The sequence below is a fragment of the Arachis hypogaea genome, chromosome 19, assembly GCF_003086295.3.
Source record: "Arachis hypogaea cultivar Tifrunner chromosome 19, arahy.Tifrunner.gnm2.J5K5, whole genome shotgun sequence".
Classification (NCBI taxonomy): domain Eukaryota; kingdom Viridiplantae; phylum Streptophyta; class Magnoliopsida; order Fabales; family Fabaceae; genus Arachis; species Arachis hypogaea.
In genome coordinates this window covers 139,488,088-139,509,339 of record NC_092054.1, presented here as the reverse complement: position 1 = coordinate 139,509,339, position 21,252 = coordinate 139,488,088, and the positions used below count along the sequence as shown (strand labels likewise).

General features: G+C 36.0%; 3 protein-coding genes across 6 annotated transcripts; 1 reads left to right on the top strand and 2 right to left on the bottom strand.

The window, feature by feature from the left end:
* The first annotated feature begins 2,613 nt into the window (after positions 1-2,613).
* LOC112778871 (SH2 domain-containing protein B) lies at positions 2,614-5,157 on the top strand. 2 transcript variants are annotated; one of them, XM_072228728.1, is made up of 5 exons: positions 2,614-2,956; positions 3,622-3,825; positions 4,373-4,469; positions 4,653-4,731; positions 4,829-5,157. In XM_072228728.1, exons 1-3 carry the CDS (start codon positions 2,939-2,941, stop codon positions 4,388-4,390), a joined length of 240 nt encoding a protein of 79 aa, XP_072084829.1. In that variant the 5' UTR covers positions 2,614-2,938; the 3' UTR covers positions 4,391-4,469; positions 4,653-4,731; positions 4,829-5,157. The 2 variants fall into 2 exon arrangements, with proteins under 2 accessions (XP_072084829.1, XP_072084830.1); XM_072228729.1 differs by having other exon boundaries at positions 2,721-2,956; positions 4,240-4,469.
* A 640-nt stretch (positions 5,158-5,797) lies between these two features.
* LOC112778870 (chitin elicitor receptor kinase 1) lies at positions 5,798-10,178 on the bottom strand. Its single transcript, XM_072228725.1, is given in 11 exon segments — positions 5,798-6,321; positions 7,098-7,413; positions 7,707-7,801; positions 7,892-8,043; positions 8,121-8,213; positions 8,307-8,337; positions 8,340-8,396; positions 8,628-8,815; positions 8,892-9,169; positions 9,266-9,294; positions 9,611-10,178. Coding segments are annotated over 9 exon segments (1,290 nt in total). The 5' UTR covers positions 8,947-9,169; positions 9,266-9,294; positions 9,611-10,178; the 3' UTR covers positions 5,798-6,018.
* On the bottom strand, positions 10,178-15,220 carry LOC112779934 (probable protein phosphatase 2C 1). Of its 3 annotated transcripts, none has more exons than XM_072228727.1 (5): positions 14,008-15,216; positions 12,717-12,971; positions 12,513-12,630; positions 12,212-12,435; positions 10,178-11,797 (listed from the first exon to the last, which is right to left on the bottom strand). In XM_072228727.1, exons 3-5 carry the CDS (start codon positions 12,583-12,585, stop codon positions 11,735-11,737), a joined length of 360 nt encoding a protein of 119 aa, XP_072084828.1. In that variant the 5' UTR covers positions 12,586-12,630; positions 12,717-12,971; positions 14,008-15,216; the 3' UTR covers positions 10,178-11,734. The 3 variants fall into 3 exon arrangements, with proteins under 3 accessions (XP_072084828.1, XP_072084827.1, XP_025680068.1); XM_072228726.1 differs by having other exon boundaries at positions 12,717-14,173; positions 14,435-15,216; XM_025824283.3 differs by having other exon boundaries at positions 12,717-15,220.
* Between the last annotated feature and the right edge of the window lie 6,032 nt (positions 15,221-21,252).

Genomic DNA, 21,252 nt, shown 5'->3' with positions numbered 1-21,252 from the left:
TTAAAAATTATTAAATAATTTAATAAATTTTATTATATTATTATTTAATAACTTTTAATTATTAATTTTATATAAAAATAAATATATGTGAATCTTTATTTTTTTAAATTTTATATAAGAATTTATTTTAGATTAATAATCAAATTAATTTTTAAAAAATACGTTGATTTTTAATTATTTATTTTTATCTTTCTATCACTCTATTAACAGTATTTAATTTTTTATCAAAATAATATAAAATGTTAATTGATGACATATATGATATCTAGTATATCTAATTAGACGTTAAATAAATGTGTTTAACAAATTTATTAATTTAGTCACTAGATTATATTAAAATTAGAGTTTATATAATTGAAAAAATAGACTAAAGTGATAGAATTTTATAAATATATCTAATTAGTGTTCAATTGAACGTGTTAAAAATTATGTATATTGTCAATTAATATTTCACATTATTAATCGTTGACAAAAAATGTTAATAGAGCGACAAAATGACAAAAATGATTAGTTTGTCATTTTTAAAAAACTATTTTAATTGATAAATTTTTTTAAATACGAATTTAAAAAATGACCTTTTTTAAAAATAAATTTAACTATTAATCTAATTTAATTTTAATATATTTTTAATGTAAAATAATTTTATACATATATCAAATTATATGAAATTATATCGTAAAAAATAATTATATTTTATTTTAACAGCGTAAATAATTATTTAAAAAATCAAATGTGATTAAAGAATTGAATAAAATATTTATGCTCAGAATTCAACTGCAAAATATTTGTACATCTTTCTATTGAATATTATTCAAGTAATTAAATTTTTTTGTAAAATAAAAAAATACATATTTAATCACAATAAAATAATAAAATTTTTATGTGATAAAAATTATAAATTCAATAATAATTAATCTCTTATTTAATTTTTTTGGTCTTTTCACTTTAAAAAAGTTTTAAAAATTAAAAAAATATCCAAAAATTATATATATTTCACAATATGAAATTTTCGTTTGTATGCTATTTTTTATGTTTTAATCAAGATGAATAACTTCATCCTCTATATTTCATTATTTTTATATTTTTGTCTTTATATAATACAGAAAGAAAAATTTTAGGGGACTAGCAGATTTTGTAGTTTTTAGCCATTAATGATATTTTTAATGGTGTGAAATTATATCTAATAGTATAGAATCATTCAATTTTCTTTTGATAATTAAGTGCTGGTCATAATTTAACAAAAGTGTTAACCCCTAACACTTTTCATACAGAAAATTTAGAGTGTACACAAACCAAAATATAATACAAAACATGCATATGATGTAGTCATAATTAAAGCTAGCACTTTTTTGGTACTTCCATTACAAACCAAAATATAATACAAAACATGCATATGATGTAGTCATAATTAAAGCTAGCACTTTTTTGGTACTTCCATTATAGTTTTTTAATAGAATAACGTACGTATTAAATTATGTAATGAATAAAATATAAGACTACAACATTTTCACGTTTACAAGGATATATATAATATAATACGGAAATGTTTGGTAACCAAATAAAATCAGCCAAAAACAGCCATAATTTGCCTTATTTAACATTCATTAATTGTTGCGACAATTAATAAATGTTAAATAAAGCAAATTTTGACTGTTTTTTTTGTCTACCTAGCATTATTCATATAAGATATAACTATATAATATATATAAGATATAACTATATAATATAAGATATCCTCAAAATATACATAAACTGAATCTTCATGGAGCATGCACGTGTTTCCTCATTATCTTTCTTTCTTTTGTATAATCCAACTTGTCCTTGTTGCCACCACTATCAACGAATCTATATAGACTATAGTACCCTTTTAATCTATATAATATAAATATTACAAAAGTATAGTAAATAAATGCTTCATAACTTTGATCTTTTCCATGAATTACACATGAAATAAACTACACAGATTGTGAAATTTTGTGGTCGTTAGTTTCTCATCAGGTGAGTCTAAAGGTGAAAAGTGAAAAACTTGAAAAAAAAGAGTGAAAGAGAGAAATGAAAGAGGAGGAAGGTGTAAGTGAAGAAGAAAGTGTTAGTGAATTGGAATTTGGAGAATTGGAATCTGCAGAAAGAGAGAATTGGAGAAGATTAGAAAGAGAGATTTTGGTAGAGATAAAAATTAGGTGATTGTTATGGTACGATGATAAATTTATATGTACCGATACGTTTAAACTATGGACAAGTAGTAACAAATCACATGGAATTTATTTTCCACGTCAACATTTAATTTTTTCTTTTTTAAATATATATTATATCAACACTTTTATTATTATACCCCTTTAATTAAATAAAAATAAAAATATATTTTTAATTTAATTTTATAAAAAGTCTTAAACATCCTTATTTTATTTGATTAGACAAAAATACCCTTTTAAATCAATCAAATTTTAGAATTCAATTAATCATAATTTTATAATTTCAATTAATTTAAATAACAAAACAAAAACATATTAAAAAAAATAAAAATCAATCGTTCTTCAGTTTTTCTAATTCCCCTAATCATTCATCTTCCTTTGAAGCAAAGCAAAACATATCAAAAATATAAAAAATCAATCTGTTCTTCATCCTCTCCAATATCATTCGTGCCCCCTCCCCTCTAAAGCAAACCAAAACGGCAAAACCCTAACAATAATTGACTACATTGATCTTAGTAACTAGTCACTCACGAAATTTAAAGAACCTAAAAGAGGAGAAGGAAGGCTAAACCACTGGCCAAATACTGCTTCTTTCTCCTCTATGGAAGTTCTTTGAATGTCCCTTCGCCCTCCATCGTCGAGCCTCGTCCAGCCGTCGTCGTCCAGCGCCTCTCCCTTTCTGGCAGCCACCACGTCTTCCTCCACTCCTCCCTGTACTCTGTCACTCTCTGTCTGCATCATCAAGAATGGAGCCTCTGACTCAGGTTGATTCTTGATTTTTTTTTTGTTTGATTTTTCACTGCTTCTATTTGTTTTTCTGTTCTGTTCTTGAGTTAATTTTATTTTCTTAAGAAGCTAATTTTGCGCTGAATCAATTGATTGAGAACTGAAATTAGTTTTGGTGTTAATGTATGAGGATAGTTTTGTTCTTTTGTTCCTTTTTTAATTTTCATATAATTGTTGAGTTATTATGTTCTGTATTCTGATTTTGTTCTTGTGTTAAAAACCAATAAGTAAGATATGCAAGTGTACTGTTTGTCAAATTAGAAGTAAGAGTATCATTGGATTATAAATATGATACACTTAGAATATCATTGTGAGATAAGCTTGAGATAAGCTTCCAATTCAGTTGTTTTTTTTCCCTCTATGAATTAAGATGATCATAGAATATCAAACACATTTTGTCTCTTTAATTCTGTACCAAACCATGAAGAATATGAGGTGAGACCGACATAAATGATTCAAATAAATTCAGTATGTTTCTTACTTGGTATGGAGCTGTAAATACTCAATTACAGAATACAATGCTAAATTTCTCTGTGACTACGAAAGAATGCTTCTACCTTGGGTTTCTTTTGTACAATCAATTAAATTTGATTAATGCGTCTTCATTGACTTCAGTTTCATTCACAATTTGTCAATCAATTAGGCTATGCTTGAGAGACCAAAGTTTTACAGAGAGCAAAAACAAAAAAAAGAAGAAATTATGTTCACGGATGCAATAGGGAATGCAGGGTACTCTCTGCTGAAAGATTTAAGAGCTGAAATTGAAGTGAAGGATGGAACTTTTTCTCTCTGCTTTTGGGTTTATCTGGCCAACTCAACTACGTTTCCTGCTACCATTATTCAGCAGGTATGTGCTTTTTTTTTGGCCTTTTTTCTCTCGCAAGAATGGAAAAAATTTCATCGCTTCTGGTTATGGCGTTGTGCTTTTAGAATTGTTGTTTGTGTCATTGGTTGGTTTTTTCCTGATATGAAAGAGGGTTAAGTTAGCTCTTAAACACTCTTGATTAGTTACTTTAATTTAATGATATTTAGCTTGAAATTGTATCATTACCATGGTGACCTTGTTTTCGTTGGCCAGTAGTTGCGAATGTAATGATATATTCTGTTACAACTTTCTTGTATGAATCACACAAGCATAAGAAAGTTGCAAAATTTTTAACTTGCATGTTTCACTGTCACAGCATATTTAAATTGTTTTGACAATTAATGTGCTAGATTAATCTGTGTAGTTCTCAAGTTCATACATTCTTCATTTTTGAAGCTCCTTTATCTGGGTTGATGGATTCTCACGCTCATACATAGCTGCTGCCTCTCCAGGAGTTGTTAATACAAAATACTGACTTCATGTGTTGTTGGGCTTATTGAATGCCTGAAATATTGATCACTTCTTTCAGATCCCACTTATGTTGTAGCACCTGTTTTGCAATCTCGCTCGGGCCGTCAAGATTTGAAAAAGCTGTTTGAATTTATAAATGAACCTGATGGAGAAGAGTAAGATGATGAATTTCTAAAGTCTGCAGCTTTTTTTTTTTAAAGTTTTCCATATTCAGATTGTATGAGTAAACACATCCTATAATCCCCGCGTGTATAAATGCAGAGTCCCCAATGTATCTGGGATTTTATTGACTTCATAAGACATGGGTATGCTAAGGTTGTTTTGAATTGTTTGATCAGGAATCTACCAAGTGAGTTGGCTTCTGCAGTGCCCCAGACCATCACTGTCACCCCAGAAGAGAATGAGGCTATTCAAAGGGTAAGCCATTGAGATTGCTCTCCGTTGAAATTTGTTTATGATGTACTACTTGCTAGTGTTAGTATCTTATTCTTGTCCCTATGTTGTTCTTTTGCAGCTTCAAGATATGGGATTTGATAGAGATCTTGTGTTGGAGGTGTTCTTTGCATGCAACAAAAACGAGGACCTGGCAGCCAACTATCTTTTGGATCACCAGAATGAATTTGAAGACTAAGAAGATGGTTCTGTTTCATCTTCACAAGCTATGCTTCTTTGATGTCGTTGCTTATCATCTGAACTCTTTGGAGAAGTGGCAATGTCAATACTTATTTGCTTAGCTTTATTATTGATCCTCGTGAACCATACTGCCTGTAGATTATTAATTTCAGACCATTGACTGGAAAATATAGATGCCAAGAAATCGATAGGTGCTTTTATTCTTCTGCAGCCGTAATTTTTCCCAGCTTTGTTTTCTCTAACTTCATTTAACTTATTTTATTAAGTGAAGGCTATGGAAACTTGAAAAAGATGGAACAAATAGTTATGTTATTAAAATCTTAGAACGTGATTGTTGAGGGTGATGGATTGTAGAGGGTGATGGATTGTGTCTGTCTTTCTCCACCAAATAAATTATTGTCAGATGAAAATATCTACCTATAATCATAGAATGTGATTTAGTGATTATCTCACTAGGTCTTTTAACAAAGTGGTGTGAATTCAATTCATATCTGGGCTCAGTCGCTGTGTAACACTAAAGCAAAGGTCTTTGTTGTGAGCAGTGGATAGCTGAAAAGCAAAAAGCTATGAATTGACAAAGAAAAAATAATAACAAAAATCATTGACGGAGAATATTTGCATAATAATTCACTGAAGTTTAACGTGAAATGTAAATCTATGTTGAATACCTGATTGCTTAAGGAAAATGTAACCTAGCTTTATGCTAAATAATTATCTCGCTATCATCATTTACTGGCGGTGCTCGTAGTTTGATTGATTCTACACGCTAAGAAACCGTGAGCAAAACAACATTTGGGTTAAGGAAAATCTAAATCGCGTAAGCTTAAAAGAAAAATACTAGTTCTTGCAATGGTTCTAAATTAGGGTATACCATATATGCATCAAGTGCAATCACTAGCAAGTCACGTCTATTGGGAAAAAAAGAAAAATCATTGTACACTCAAGCATGCAAACTTGGTACGTTAGTACTTGCTCTATAATCCCAGACTAACCCAAAATATCCAGACTTATTTCCATGTGTATTATGCATCTTGAATGTGGCAGTGGTTAACCATACTCCAAATGCATAAGTTATTTGCATGATGATGCAACCTTGATTGAACATAGGACAAAAATATAACTTCTATGTAACAGATAACACAACACTGATCCCAACCATAACAAATGTGGAAATATAAGGGACTCAGCAAAAGGAAACGATGGATTCCAATATTTGTGCCTCAAGATTAGCTTCATCATTTGTGCCTCAAGATTAGCTTCATCGATCCACATTGAGCTTTGTCGACGCAATAACTCTTTCTTTTCTGCCATCTTCTCACCATGCTTTTTGACCTTCATCCTCCAATTTTCAAGTTTCTCAGCTCTTTCTTTTAACTGGATTCATAAGAATGACACATCAGTAAGCACATCAAAAGACTATAAGAGGTTTAACTTAAACACATGAAACCAAGGCTGTGTGCAACAATAGGTCGAAGTATCTCTTTAGCGCACCTGAAAGATTCGAAAACTAGACTTCCAAAATATAAAAACTATACCTCCAAACTCCATGTCAGCTGATTATTGACTTATTTTATTGTTTCTACATGTTGCATAATCAAATATGAAACTAGTTCCTATTTTATTACTGGATTTTTTGACAGATTAGCAATGTAAAGTATAAACCAGAATGAACCAACTGACAGCTAAATACAAAACAAAGACCATAAATGCAATCATATTAGAAATGTTGATTAGGTAGCTAAGTAATGAACAATGACAATGAACAAGGGTCAATCAATAGTGTGGTATACAAATGCAAAAGATAAAATCTAACCCTTTACATTTGGCCCAAGCAAAAGAATATCACAGAAAGGAAAATCAAAGCCAGATTGAGGCCTAGTCAATTTTCAAAAAAAGAAAACAACAAGCCATTATGGCTCCAAAGAAAGAAAACAACACTTATTTCAAAAGTAGTTCAGTCATTAGATCAAGCACCTCGTCTGCACGAACACAACATTGAGCACATATATCTACCTAATTATCCATTGAGACTAATTAACAAACATTTGACGTGCATATTAGCTCAAACCAACAAATAAGCAAACCATCGAACACTTGGTGTGCACAGCGAAATTCATAGAAGGGAGGGAAGAAGAAAAAGAAAAACGCACGAGTGTTTCTCTGACTTCTTGTTGTGCGATCTTGTGCTCCTGAGCCCTGATTTGCGCAGCTACGGCCTTGAGCTTCTTGCGCTCCTCATTGGGAACTCTAAGGGCTTCTCTGTGAGCTTCGTCCTTGCGCTGCTTCTCGATCTGAAGCAACTCCATAGCAAAGTCATTAATAATCACCAAAGCCACAAGGCCCTTCAATTCAGCACCAGATGCACCACCACTCCTCATCAAAGCTTCTTTTGCAGAAATAAGCTCATATAGAACAACTCCGAAAGCATATACATCTATTTTGGGAGAAACACTTCGATATACATATCTGCAAATAAGAGAATCCTATTATTAAATCTAAAAAGCTCACTTTCCTTTCTAGAATGTGAATGTGTGAAGTTAAGACCGAAAAACTTCTACTTTTATTGCTATTGGAAACAAGGAGATGAAGATCAAGGAATACTCTTTCAACATTCATAAACTCATAACTATGTACTAAATTAATGGGAAAAAAAAAGAACTACCAACACTTTGCAAGTTTAGTTAATGTATAATAGTTAGCATACTCTAATCCTTAGTTTGCCAAAAGAAATTGAATAGAGAGAAAACAGTTCATCATACTCTGGTGGCATGTAGCCGAATGTGCCAGCCATATTAGCAGTTGGAGCTGATGAGCTTCCAACATCAATCAGCTTGGTCAGTCCAAAATCCGCAACCTGCAAAACAATGCAATGCAGTATCTCAGAATTATACAAGAAAACAAAAAAAGGTAACAAGTTCATTGAATTTATTGAGATGTATCGTACCTCTCCACGGAAGTTTCTGTCTAATAAAATATTTTCCGACTTTACATCGCGATGGATATATACAGGCATTGTATGCTCATGAATGTATTCAAGTCCTCTAGCCGAGTCCAGAGCAATTTGAACCCGGGTAGACCATGGTAAAGGCTCACTATCTGGTAAATGATAACAGTTTATCATTAAGCACTGAATTCTGAACATAGATATGTATCATATCATGTGCTTATATTACCTGAATTTCGCAGATGTTGGCTTAAGTTTCCATTTTCGATATATTCATACACAAGGAAAAGAGAGCCCTCGACACAATATCCAATCAGCGTACCTATATTGTTATCGAAAAATAGTGAAACATTGAAACAGAAAGATCATATGAACATAGTTGGAAACAATCTATGGAATATGTGAGAAAGATTACCAAGTTTAAGTGATGAACACGCGTCAACACTTTCAGTTCTGCCAAAAATTCTTTTGATGCTTTCATGTCCATCTTCTTAATTGCAGCTCTCTGTGTTATCAGAGAAAACTTCAGCCAAAGTGGAAAGATAGAAGAAAGTAACAATTGAAATGTTAGTTATCCTAAGTCCTAACAGTATTATCATACATAAAACTTGACTATGCATGCAGCATCTATTCAACTAAAAGAACTGCAATTTAGTTTCTCATTAATAAAAAAATATATGCAACTTTTCTTTCAAATACTTGTAATCAAAACTAGCAACACAGAGAAATTATGAACCTCGCCATTTTCTCCATAATAGACTTCACCAAAACCACCTTGACCAATCTTTTTAGCCAAACTGAAGTTATTTGTGGCATTGGCTAGTTCCTCATACGAAAACTCTGCTGATTTTTCTACCTTAACACCTATAATACTAGTATCATCAGAAGCTGAAGTTCTGTTTTTGGCATTATGAGAGGTTTCGCCTGAAAGAGGGACAATGTATAAGAGTTACTAATCCAAGCATGCTATTAGATAAAATATAAGTCGAAATCCATATACCTTGGAGAACAAAGTTCTCGCTGGAATCTTTAGCTACCAATTTTTTGTTCCACATCTTCCTTCTTCTATAACATTTAACATAAACACAAAATACCAATAACAGAAGTGCTGCTACTATTCCAACAGATATTCCACCAATAACGCCACCGGATAGACCTTTCCCTGCAGAAACAATAGAACAGCACAAAGTCCTTACCTTCACTGTCTTGATATCAAACTCAAATGAAAAGAATGATCAATGACAGAAAAACTGTGCTGAGATTGTCAAACCTCCATTGCTGAAAAGGAAAATGAAAACATGGTCATTAAGTTTAGAAGATCACTGAAAAATGAAATTTAAATAGCTTGGACAGTAAGGTTAAGAGAAAAGTTACCTTGAAGGGCACATAGCTTCCATTTTCGTCTGTAAAAAAGCGAAATGAAAGGAGAATGTGAGATATTATTCACTTCAAAATTTTGAAGTTCCTCGGAAACCAATTTGAAAGATCCAACTATAAGAATGATGCCAATAAGTTAAGCATACTCTTGACAGTATTAGAGACAGATTAATTAACACTTATTCACCAATGGATTATCAGAATCATTAACAATGGAGTAATTCACAGTAAAAACAGTAAGATTTAGAGATTAATTAACACTTATTCAACAATTATTCAACCCATAACAAGTTCACAAATTAACTAACAACAATTATTCAATAATTGTTATAAAAAAATTACCTAGAATCTAGAAGCCCTATAACAGAGCAGGGCAGATCCTGAGCAAGAGGGGGACAAGGGCACGACCGAAGGGATAACAGGTGGAACAGAGATAGCGCCGGCGACGATGGAATAGAGCTGCTCGACGGAAAAAGGAGGCGAGCCCGGCGACGATGGAACCGAGCTGCGTGGTGCTTTCAAAACTGAAACAGTAGCTGCACGATGGTGGAACAGAGCTGCACGATAACGACGGTGGCTTCGAAGCTCGTTTCGGCGACGGCGGCGGGAGATGGACGGAGGTGAAGGAGTGAGATCGATGACGGAGAGAGGAAGGAGGAGCTCGAGGGTGATGGGAAGGATGGGTTCGCCTTTAGCCGTTGTGTGGAGCTAAGGTTGCTAGGTTGGGTAATTGGCTAGGGCATCCCAGCAAAATGTTGGCGTCTTGCGTGCGACGCAGAGACAGATGAGAGAGATCGAGGAGCAGAGAGAGACAGAGAGAGAGGATAGGAAGAGGAGAGAAGAAGAGGAAGAAGACTGAATTCTTCATATGGGTGAATGAGAAGGTTTTTGAATTCTAGATGAAGAACAATTTTAGTTTTTTGTTTTTTTAATATATTTAACATAAAATGAAGAAAAATTTTGATTTTTTGTTTTTTTAATATGTTTTTATTTTGTTGTTTTAATTATTTAAATTTATAAAATTAAGATTAATTAAATTCTAAAATTTGATTAATTTAAAAGGGTATTTTTGTTTAATCAAATAAAGGAAGGATGTTTAAGTCTTTTTATAAAATTAAATAAATTAATATTTTTTTATTTTTATTTAATTAAAAGGGTGTTTTAGTAAAAGTGGTGATATATTATATATTTAAAAAAGAAAAAATTAAATGCTGACGTGAAAAATAAATTCCACATGTCTTATTGTTATTTGTCCATATTTTAAACGTATCGATACGTATGAATTTATCATCGTACCGTAACAAACAGCTTTATACATTATTATCAATTACTAATTACAAATTTGACAATTAAAATATGCATTATGATATTCTTTAATTGTAATCAAAATTAAATTAAAATTAAAATATAACTATATTATATTATTAATTTAACAAGCAAGATATATATGTCAATGTCACATATGTAACACCCTCTCATTAAAATTGGGATGAAATAATTTTTTTCAAAATTAATAAACTCCCTCTTTCCATCGTTTTATCTACCTTTCTTCCGTTTTCTATTTCTCTCTACCCTTCTCACTCTATATATAACTTATAATTTATATTCTATATTACAAATTTGAAAAATCAAAATGTATCATGAGATATTTTTTTATTACAATTAAAATAAAATATTATTTCCCTCCAAAATTAACAAATTCTCTCTCTCATTCTTCTTCTTTATTTTTTTTCTCTCTTTTCACTCTCATTCTGTATCTCTTTATACTTTTTTATTCTACAAAAAATAAAATTAATAAAATAATATAATTTATATAAATTTATAAAATTTTTTATAAAAAATATATTAAATTTATAATTAAATATAATTTAAGAATAATCCTGTAATATTATTCACATAAAAAATTTGTTATTATTATATATACACTTTTTCAATTTTTTTATGTAGTTTCAAATTTTTACCATTTATTTTTTTAATTTATATTTTTATTTTTTTAATATTTATTACATATAATTAGGAGAGAATAATAATATTGTAACTAATAATTAGAATTATGATTCAATTTTTTTTAGTATGCATCTTTTTTTTTCTGTTTTATACGTATTCTTCTTCTTTTAGTTTTTATTACCTTTTTTTCTTTTTCTTAGATCTTTTTAATTTTCTTTAAAATTTTGCATAATTTAAAATAATTTATATATTTGTAGTTAAAACTTTTTGTATTTTGTTTGTTATTTTTGTTATGTTTTTGTATAATTTCTCTTAAAACTAATTATTTGAATAAGTTTGCTATGTTTAAAAAGAAACATAGAAAAAAAAAATAGCAACTACTTTGTATCAACGACAAAACATAAAAAAAAAAAGAAAAATCTGTATAGTTTAAAATAGGTTATGTGTTATTTAACTAAAATTTTTATATTATTTTTTGTATTATTTAACTAATAAAAAATCTATTCTGTTTAAAGCGCATTAGAAGAAATAGTATATTTTCCACGCCAAAAATCGACGTTTATTGCTTAACGCATTCCAAACCTGCACAAAATACCAAGATGGATATTAAGCATAAGTAGCCTAAAAAGAAACACAAGAACTAGTTAAAATTTTTCAAGTGTTGGATTCAAATTCACCATATCATATGTCTATTCACTTACAAAAGTAAACATACACATAGATGAGAATGACATGCTTTTCTTGCTTACATGGGTAGAACTATTATGCATAGCAAAATTTTCCTACAGCAAGTTATACATAGCTTAAACTAAGTTACTTTGATTTGATGACTTTCACATGGACCAAAACAACAAAACAAGAAAAAACTATGCATCTAGGAAACAGAAAATGTTGCAAATGCTCTATGCTGCGAGACTTTAGCGATAATTGTAATATTACTGTGGCAACTGAGACCACAAGAACAAATAAAAGCAGATATATTTTCGAAAGTCTTACTCCATCCGAGGCAAGAACAATGAACTCGTCTTTGTCTGTAAGAAGCCGGTGAGAAAATTCTGGTATAAAAATGACACCGTAATCCTTCAAACAAAAATCGCCAAATGCTCTAGCCATTGCTAATCCAGGTGCATCATCAAAAGGTAACCACACCCTTGGAACTTCTGGTTCATCTTGCAAGGCAAATACCCTGCCCTTGCACCTTTTGATTCTTTCAGCTTCCCCTGTAAAAAATTCAGATAAGCTATCTCAAAGCAAAAACATAGACTGAGAAAGGATGAACAATGATGACAAAACTAACTTGGCAAATCAGGTTTCAAATCAATTATCAACTGAATTGCCACCATGGAGTCATTACTGTCTTTGGATCCCATGATTGCTCAGGAATCCCCTATGTTGCTCATGAACAGATTTGATCCCTGGAAAGTGAACAACATAGAACTGTCAGTGAAAGAAGCAATGAAGTATATGCAGCAATTGAATGCACTACTCATTGAGCTGCTACCTGCTTCACTATGGTTACAGCCGTGCTCCCACTACAGAAACAATCCAGATTCAGATGAGACCTCAGCTCTTTGTCCATGGCCTTATATGCCTTCATGAAAGCTTGTCTCCACATGGAATTTAGTTTATCCTGATCCGTTTCGCCTCGATTCACCGGAATGCAAAAAAGAAAGAAGTTTGATAGGCAGGGAATCCCTAACTTTGCGTGCAGCAAGGTGACCATGAGTTTAAACAAAGAATAGTCTTGGCATATAGTCTAAACAAAGAATCAAGCGATTGTTGCATGAAAAGAACAAAAACAGATAAGACTAAAATAATCAGTCTATATGAATCTTAAAATACTAACATGTGAAACCAAGTGATAGAATATACTAAAAATATGTAGGATGATTGGTCCCTCCTCAAGAATCACATTGACAACATCAAACTCTGAGGCTCCTGACATTAATTTAATCCATAAACTATGCATTGGAAAACTAAACTTAAGTAGAAAAAGCAGAGAACACAAGAGGCTTCAATTTTCAAAAGGGTTAACAGCTAAATTTCTATGCATTTTCTTTCACAGAACAGAACATAAATCTTCATAGAATAGAATATCAAAATAAAGAGCAAGGCAACACACTTGTGATAGTTCCAAGTTTTCTCATTCCATAGCAAGGAGGAGGAAGAATATAAGGAACAAAAACCAATCTTTTTTAGACAAAAAGCAAACAATTTTGGCCTAAAATATACACAGACAAGAAAGGACACCAATTTATAAAATGTAGAAATGAGAAACAAAATACAAGAAGAAATATCCTTAAATAAATTAGCATAAGCATTGATAGAGTCACACCTCATATATAAATAAACCACATAATGCTGTATCATCCAGCAAGTGCTAATCACTATATCCAGATCGAATTATCCATTATGTCTGGCTTTTAATTACAAGCCATGATATGGATTTGGATTGAGAATATTCAAATTTTATTATCAAAACTAATGAGGCTTGATGTAAAACACAAGAAATATTTGCATATTTAATCTGTTATTGAAATATTCATAGCCAACTAAGACAATAAACCTGTCATGACAATTGGAAAGTAAAAAAGAAAATAAATCAGTTTAACAATCTGTTACTGCACCTATATCAGAAGGTATTAAATTGCCTAAAATGCTCAAACGATGAGTAAATCATAATTTACCAAAGTAGTTTCTTGTATCTGAGTGGGAAATAGTTAATTCTATTTTGATGATGTTTTGTTTGGTATGTAATAATTGTAGGTGGTCAGTGATAGCAGGGCATTTACCAGGAAGAACAGACAATGAGATAAAGAACTATTGGAACTCTCAATCTCAGGAGGAAAATTTATTGCTTCATGAAATCTTTGAATGATTATTCCTCCTTCCCTCCCACCATTGACATTGCTGCATTAAAAGCTTCCAAGAGAAGAGCACCTACTCGATCTACTGCACCTAATAAGAACTTAGAGTTAAGGGACACAAAAGAGGTGATAATGCTTCAGCAACCAAGCATTCAAAAGAATAATGCTGATCATGATGAAGCTTTTAATGATGAGGAGTTGGGAGCATATGAATGGTTAGATGATGAAATTATGAAACTTAGTTACATGTTTGAGGGTGGTATGCTTGTAAACTATGGTGATAATAATAATGAAAATGATGAAGAGGAGAACAAGAGTGTTAGTGATTGGAACACTACTAGTGCTACTACACCTCCAAATTCTTCTTGTTCTTCTTCTTCTTTGAGTTCTGTATATGATTGGCATCTTTCTAGCACTTTAAATTCGGACAGGAACTCTAGCTATGTAATATTGTTTTTTTGGTATTACTTTTCTCAATTGAATTTTACTTCATTTCCTTTTCCGTTTCAATTTTACCTCTGCCATTATATTTTTTTTATATTACTGTCCCTTTCATCACTACTTATTTCAAAATCCATTTTAATTTTAGTTACCAGTTTTTTGCATAACCCATTTAATTCTGTTTGATCCCAATTATACAATTATTAATAAAATAGTAAAAATCCCAATTTTGGCTTCAATCATTCATACAGTTCATCTTTTTATGAATACCCATGTGCCCATATTGGTGATCTTCACTCAATGTGATTATTTTTGACAAAAAAAATCAAACACAACAACCAAATACAAAAGAGACGTTGGGAGTAGGTTGTGCAAAGGAAGTCGAGGAGTTGCTGAAGGCGAGGAGGAAGTCGGGGACCTGCTGCTTCTGTCTCGACGTCGACGAACGCAATGACGGCGCGAGACTGACTGCGAGGCAGTGACAAGACATGGAGCGGCGACGACGTCTAGGTCAGGGAGCTGCTGCCACTGCCGCCAGTGACGAAGAGGGCAAGGAAGGCACGCGAGATCGGAGACAGGAAGAGACCGACGATGAGCTTGTCGGAGACAGTGAGAGAGACCAATGCTGATAGAAGGAGAAAACTTGGGCAAGCGTAATGAGATACGAAAAATGAGAGAGAGTGACACATCAGTAACTTAAAAAAAAGTTGTTTTGCCAATCTTTATACGAGTCTTCCTCTTTTTTTTTAAGGCTGCAGATTGGAATCTTTTTATTTTTGGTAAAAAAAATGTTTAGATTTTTTATGTTGATAATGAAAAAAAAATTCTATTTTTTGTGTTTAATATTAATCAGTTCACGTTAATAAAAAAATTATATTTTTATATTTTTTGTTGAGTATTTAATTTGTGACAATAATAATAATCAAATCTTGATATATTTAATTTTAATTATTGCATTATTATTATTTATGCTAATAATGATATTATTTACTTTTATATTTTAATTTTTTCATGTTAATAAAGAATTAAATTATATTCAGGAATTAAAATATTATTATCTGATATGCTTTATTTTTTTTTGTATTAAATATGCAATCGTAAGTAAAGTAAAATTATATTCAGAAATTAAAAAAGATAAATAATTTTTGTTAGTATTTTGTAATTTAATGATTTTGATCATTTATTTTTTATAAAAAAATTGAAGATTTCAGTAAATACAAAGTAATTAATGAATCATTAAAAGTTTAAAAGAATAGTGAATTTATGAGAAAATAAAACTAAAAAAATATATATATATATTGGATTTAAAAATAAGGATAATTTATATTAATAAATTAATTAGAGACTAAAATTGCACAGATGTCTTAAATAGAAATTGGTTTTATACATGTCCTAAACAGATCTATATAAATCGAATAGGACAAACTCGATTTTTAGGTATTTACATATAAATCTGTTCGGTAAGTCGGGTACCGGATGGTTCGGGTTGGTATCCTGGTTGGTGATGGGGCCTCGTCTGGTCGTGGGTTGCCGGTTAGACGTAGTCGAGGTCCCGAGCACTTCGCGTGGAAAGGGGGTGTCACCTGCAAAGACACTCCGACGCTCTAGTAAGTAAATATGCAGGCGAAAAAGGGGGGTAGAATGTGCGTGTCGTACCTTGGGGGAAGGGTAAAACCTTCCCCTTATATACCGTGTCAGAGGTGGGCCCTGCAAGGACAGGCCCACTTTCTTCGAGGCGTTCTCCTCACAGCTGTAGGTGAGCTGTCAGGGACGCGTATCCGAATCGGCTGCAAGGCGCCCTGCCCCTGACCGTTTGGGTCGGGTGGTGCCCGGGTCGGGCCAACCCGTAGAGGGTTTGGGCCAGGCCGCAACAGTGCCCCCACGCGCCAGTAATAGTCGTGAAAGCTATTAGTGGCGTGTTATTTCTCGTTCCGTGCGTTGTCGTCAGGTCGGCCACCCGTGGGAAGGACGTGCCCCCTACGCGCGTGTCTCTTGGTTATTGAGACGACCGTTCGTCGCTTCGTTCTTTGCGCTGAGCATTAAATGCTCATAATGAGTTGCAAAACCCTGCGCGCAAAGACCATTTTGCCCCTGGCCCTTTCGCGCTTTGTGTAGCGGTTTTTAAATAGTTTCTTCCTTCTCTCTCTCTCCCATTCTTGCTACTCTCATCTTCTTCACTCCCTGATATCCAAGACTTCGTTCGAGCCTTCCTGTGCCTCTCCTTTCCCTCCTAAGCTCCTGCAATCAATTCAGGTAACTCTCGATTTTTGCCTTCCTGTGCTTTACTGCTGTATGTTTGTTGCTTGTGTTTGTTCTGCATTTTTGCTGTTGTTGGTCTTTGATTTTGTTGGTAGATGGTGTTCTAGTGCCAGATAGATGCATTAGGGGAAGGGTACCATTCCAGGGTAGGCTTTTAGGTAGCTTGCATGATAGATATATGTAGCCATGCTTGATCTTAACTGTTGAATAGAATGGACGTAGTTCCTGGGTTTTTCCCGGATTCCCGACCTCATAGACTAACGGAGTGGTACCCCCGCTGTAGGTATGCCTCGCGTCGTTTCACGGGCTTCCACCTCTGCTGCGGGTTACGACCCCTATGCTTGGGTTGTTTCCGATTTGAAGGACTCCCTGAACCAGATGGACGAGGGGAGTTGACCGAATTCCGACAAGCCGAGTATCTCTGCAGAGGGACAGACGAGAAGGCCAACTATGACGTCTTCGTTCCTGCCCCCCATGAGCGGCTGTACGAGATCAATTTTCACTCCCCCTGGGTTGCCGACTGGATTTGGTTTTACAAAGCCATGTTCACCCAGGTGGGCGTTCGCATGCCGTTTTTCGACTTCCAGATGGCGCTTCTTAATCGGATATCCGTCTCGCCATCGCAGCTTCATCCGAACAGCTGGGCCTCTATCCATTGTTTCGAGATGGGTTGTGAATATCTCGAGCTGCCGGTATCGGTGAATGTCTTTCTTTTCTTCTTCAATCTCACTAACCCTTCCAAGGAGGGGAAAGCGAAGAAAGGGTTCCTGTCTTTCTGATCTGCCCAAGGTCGGAGGATATTTGGCTTGTTCGAGGACTCCTACCATGGGTTCAAAGACAAGTATTTCAAGGTTCGTCCCGTCAAAGGTCGTCATCCTTTTTGGTTGTCGCTAGAGGGTGAACGCCTCATCCCGACGTATTGGAGCTTCGGGGCGGGGTCTAATACTTTCATCAAGGTGACCTACAAGGTGATGTCCCCTGAAAATAAGAGGATTGCCGACGTGCTGTTCGCGGTTTTCGGAAAAAAACCACGTGAACCCACACCTCCTTATGGGTGACCGGGAGGTCGCCCGGAATTATATTTGTGAGCTATTTTGCCTTTGTGTTCTTGTGTTGCTTATCATTTAATTTGCTTTTTCCGACTTCACGAATGACGCATTTGTTTCTTTGTTGTAGTAGAGATGTCTGCTTCAGTGACAGGGCTCGAGGGTTTGGTTAAGACCTTTTTAGAGGATAGTGACGAGGAGAAGACGGACGAGAAGGTCGACGGGAAGTCTGAAGATCCTGTCGAGGAGAAGAAGGATCAGGCCGTGCCCTCTCCCCAAGATACCGCAATGAATTCGGCCGGGGTGCAGGTTTCCCCCACTCCCGAAGAGGCGGCCATTGCCGGACACTCGTCCTCTACCCGCCAAGATGACGATGATGTGGAACTTATTCATACTCCTAAGAGGCGGAGGGCATCTGCCAGCCCGGAAGGAACCTTTATCGTGATGGAGAAAAATTTTGATGCTGGGACTTTCATCGACTCCCACCTGATCCCTGGCATGGAGGAACATTTCCTTGGCATCGACCTGGCGGGGTAGGCGAGGTGGATGTATCGGACGCTGCTCCGTGGGGCCGTGATAGCTCAGAAGGCCGAGTTCAAGTTGTCGGAAATGCAGGCTCTTCGAAGAAAGCTTGAATCTTCTGGTAAGGCGAACAATGACTTCAAGGTGCAAGTCGAGCTGCTTCAGGGGCAGCTGTCCGAGGTGGGGAAAAAGCTCAAGGCTGCTGAGGAGAAAACAGAGTCTACCGAGGAGAAATTGAAGGCTTCCGATGAGACTGTGTCCCATTTAACCGAGCGGGAGATGACCCTAGAGAGCCAGCTGAGTGCCGCGCAGGGTCGGGTGGCAGCCTTGGAGAAGGAACGCGACCAGGCCGTTTCGTCGGCTAAAGCTGCTAAAGCCGAGGTCGACGAGCTTAAGAGGAAGCACAAGGCGACGAAGGAGCAAGGGAAGAATGCGATCTTCATGACCGAGGAGGCTCTGAAGGCTCAGGTGAAGATCGTGGCTCCAGACTTCGATACGTCGGCTATTGGGGTCTTCAAAACGATCCAGCACTGCAAGATTGTTGACACCGAAAATGAACTCTTGTAACTTTGGCTTTTGTATGGGTTTGTTGAATACTTTGTTGCAACTATTAACTTTATACTTTATTGGTCGCCTGGTCGGCTTATTGTTATTGCCTTTATCTTGCTTGGTAGCGTTTGTATTTTGTTACCGTCTTTTTGAGGCGAACTTATTGCTTGTGTATGTTTTGCCGTTCACGTAGGTAACTCGATTGAAACTGTTATGGTCTTATTATCACGGCCGTTCGTTATGGCTATGGTTCAGTTGGCTTCCCGGGGTGATCAATCCCGGGTTGCCGTTTACGAGCGCGATGGTGTGGGATTCGTATTGGGAGATAGTAGATTGGAGGATTCAAATAAGTAAGCATTAGTCGTTAGCTAAACAAATTTATGAACATGGTAGATATTTGATAAAAATAAACCATTGGGAATTAACAATGGGCTATATAGCTTATCAGGCCGCTTGGCCAGTGTGCCTGAGCTACGAATAAAATCTTCTCAGGTTACCTGCATTCCATGTTCTCGGGATTTCCTTGCCGTCGAGCCTTTCCAATTTGTAGGCGCCTTTGCCAAGCACCTCTTTGATTTTGTAAGGACCTTCCCAATTTGTCGCCAGCTTTCCTTCTCCTGGTGTCGGTGGCCCTATGTCGTTGCGTCGCAAGACGAGGTCGTCCTCTTCAAACTCCCTTTTGAGCACTTTGGTGTTGTAGCGCAGCGCCATTCTTTGTTTCAGTGCTACTTCCGACAAGTGAGCTATTTCCCTGGCCTCATTCACTAGGTCCTTCTCAACCGCCTCTTCCACTCCTTTCAGGAGTAATCGCGGGCTTGGCTCGCCGATCTCTACTGGTATCATTGCATCAACTCCGTATGTCAGACGAAAGGGTGTTTCGCCTGTGGAGCTTTTCTCGGTTGTGCAGTAGGACCATAGAACGGAGGCGAGTTCGTCGGCCCATGCCCCCTTTTTACTGTCTAGCCGTTTCTTAAGGCCTAGCAGGATGATTTTGTTTGCAGACTCAACCTGCCCATTCGTCTGGGGATGCTCCACCGAGGAGAACTTCTGTTTTACGCCCAGGCCAGTGAAGAACTCTGTGAATTTCTTGTCGGCGAATTGCGTTCCGTTGTCCGAGATGACGACTTCCGGGATCCCGAACCGCGTTATCACCTGCCTCCACATGAAATTTCTGCAGTTGGTTGACGATATACTAGCCAGTGGTTTAGCCTCTATCCATTTTGTGTAGTAGTCAACGGCGACTATGAGGTATTTGACTTGTCCGGGGCCGACTGGAAAGGGTCCCAATAGGTCGACTCCCCATTGTGCGAAGGGTCGGGAGGACGTCAGTAGTCTCAGCTCGGAAGCCGGCGCTCTGTAGAAGTTGGCGTTCTCTTGACACTTGACGCATTTTCTCACAAATTCGCCGGAGTCTTTCATCATTGATGGCCAGTAATACCCAGCTCGGATTAGCTTCCTTGCTAGGGCTTTGCCCCCGATGTGGTGGCCGCAGCATCCCTCATGAACTTCTCTAAGTACGTAGTCCGTCTGGTCGGGATGCAAGCACTTCAATAGGGGTTGGCTGAGTCCCTTTTTGAATAGTTGTCCCTGTATGATTGCGTATTTGGTTGCCTCCCTCCTCAGTGTTTTGACTGCTCTCTCATCGTCAGGTAGTTTGCCACGTTCCAGGAAATTTGTGATGGGGTCCAACCAGGAGGGGTTTGATTTTGCCAAATGGAAGGCCACCGTTGGCTCTTTTGCCATGCCCTGTATGAGAGACCGGTTGCCCGCTCCCGGCTTCGTGCTTGCTAGTTTAGATAGGAGGTCTGCCCGTGTGTTCCTCTCCCTCGGAACGTGTTGGATCGTGACCTCCTGAAACTGCCTGGTCAATTCTCTAACTTTTTTCAAGTACCTTTGCAGCAGCGGGTCTCTGGCTTGATAGCTTCCGTTCACTTGTGAGGTGACGACCTGTGAGTCGCTGCACACGTCCAGCCTTGTCGCCCCGACTTCCCGGGCTAGAATTAGCCCACCCAAGAGGGCTTCGTATTGCGCTTGGTTGTTTGATACGGGGAATTCGAACTTGGTCGATTGCTCGTATATGACCCCAGCCGGGATCTCTAAAATGACCCCGGCACCCCCAGACGTTTGGTTGGAGGCCTCGTCTACATGGAGCCTCCACCGTGTGCCCGTTTCCTTTTGGGGATCACTTGTTACCTCTACTAAGAAATCTGCCATCGCCTGTGCCTTGATTGCATGTCGGGGCTCGTACTGCAAGTCATATTGGGAGAGCTCGATGGCCCAAGTCATCATCCTTCCAGCCAAATCAGGCTTCTGGAGTACTTGGCGAATTGCTTGGTCCGTTCTCACGATGACA

Excerpts from the sequence above, each read along its gene's own strand:
- LOC112779934 (XM_025824283.3), bottom strand. The coding sequence starts at position 12,585 with ATGGGATCCAAAGACAGTAATGACTCCATGGTGGCAATTCAGTTGATA. Across the intron at positions 12,436-12,512 it reads TTTGAAACCTGATTTGCCAA|GGGAAGCTGAAAGAATCAAA; the intron begins GTTAGTTTTGTC and ends AATTTTTTACAG. Across the intron at positions 11,798-12,211 it reads TTGTTCTTGCCTCGGATGGA|GTTTGGAATGCGTTAAGCAA; the intron begins GTAAGACTTTCG and ends TATTTTGTGCAG.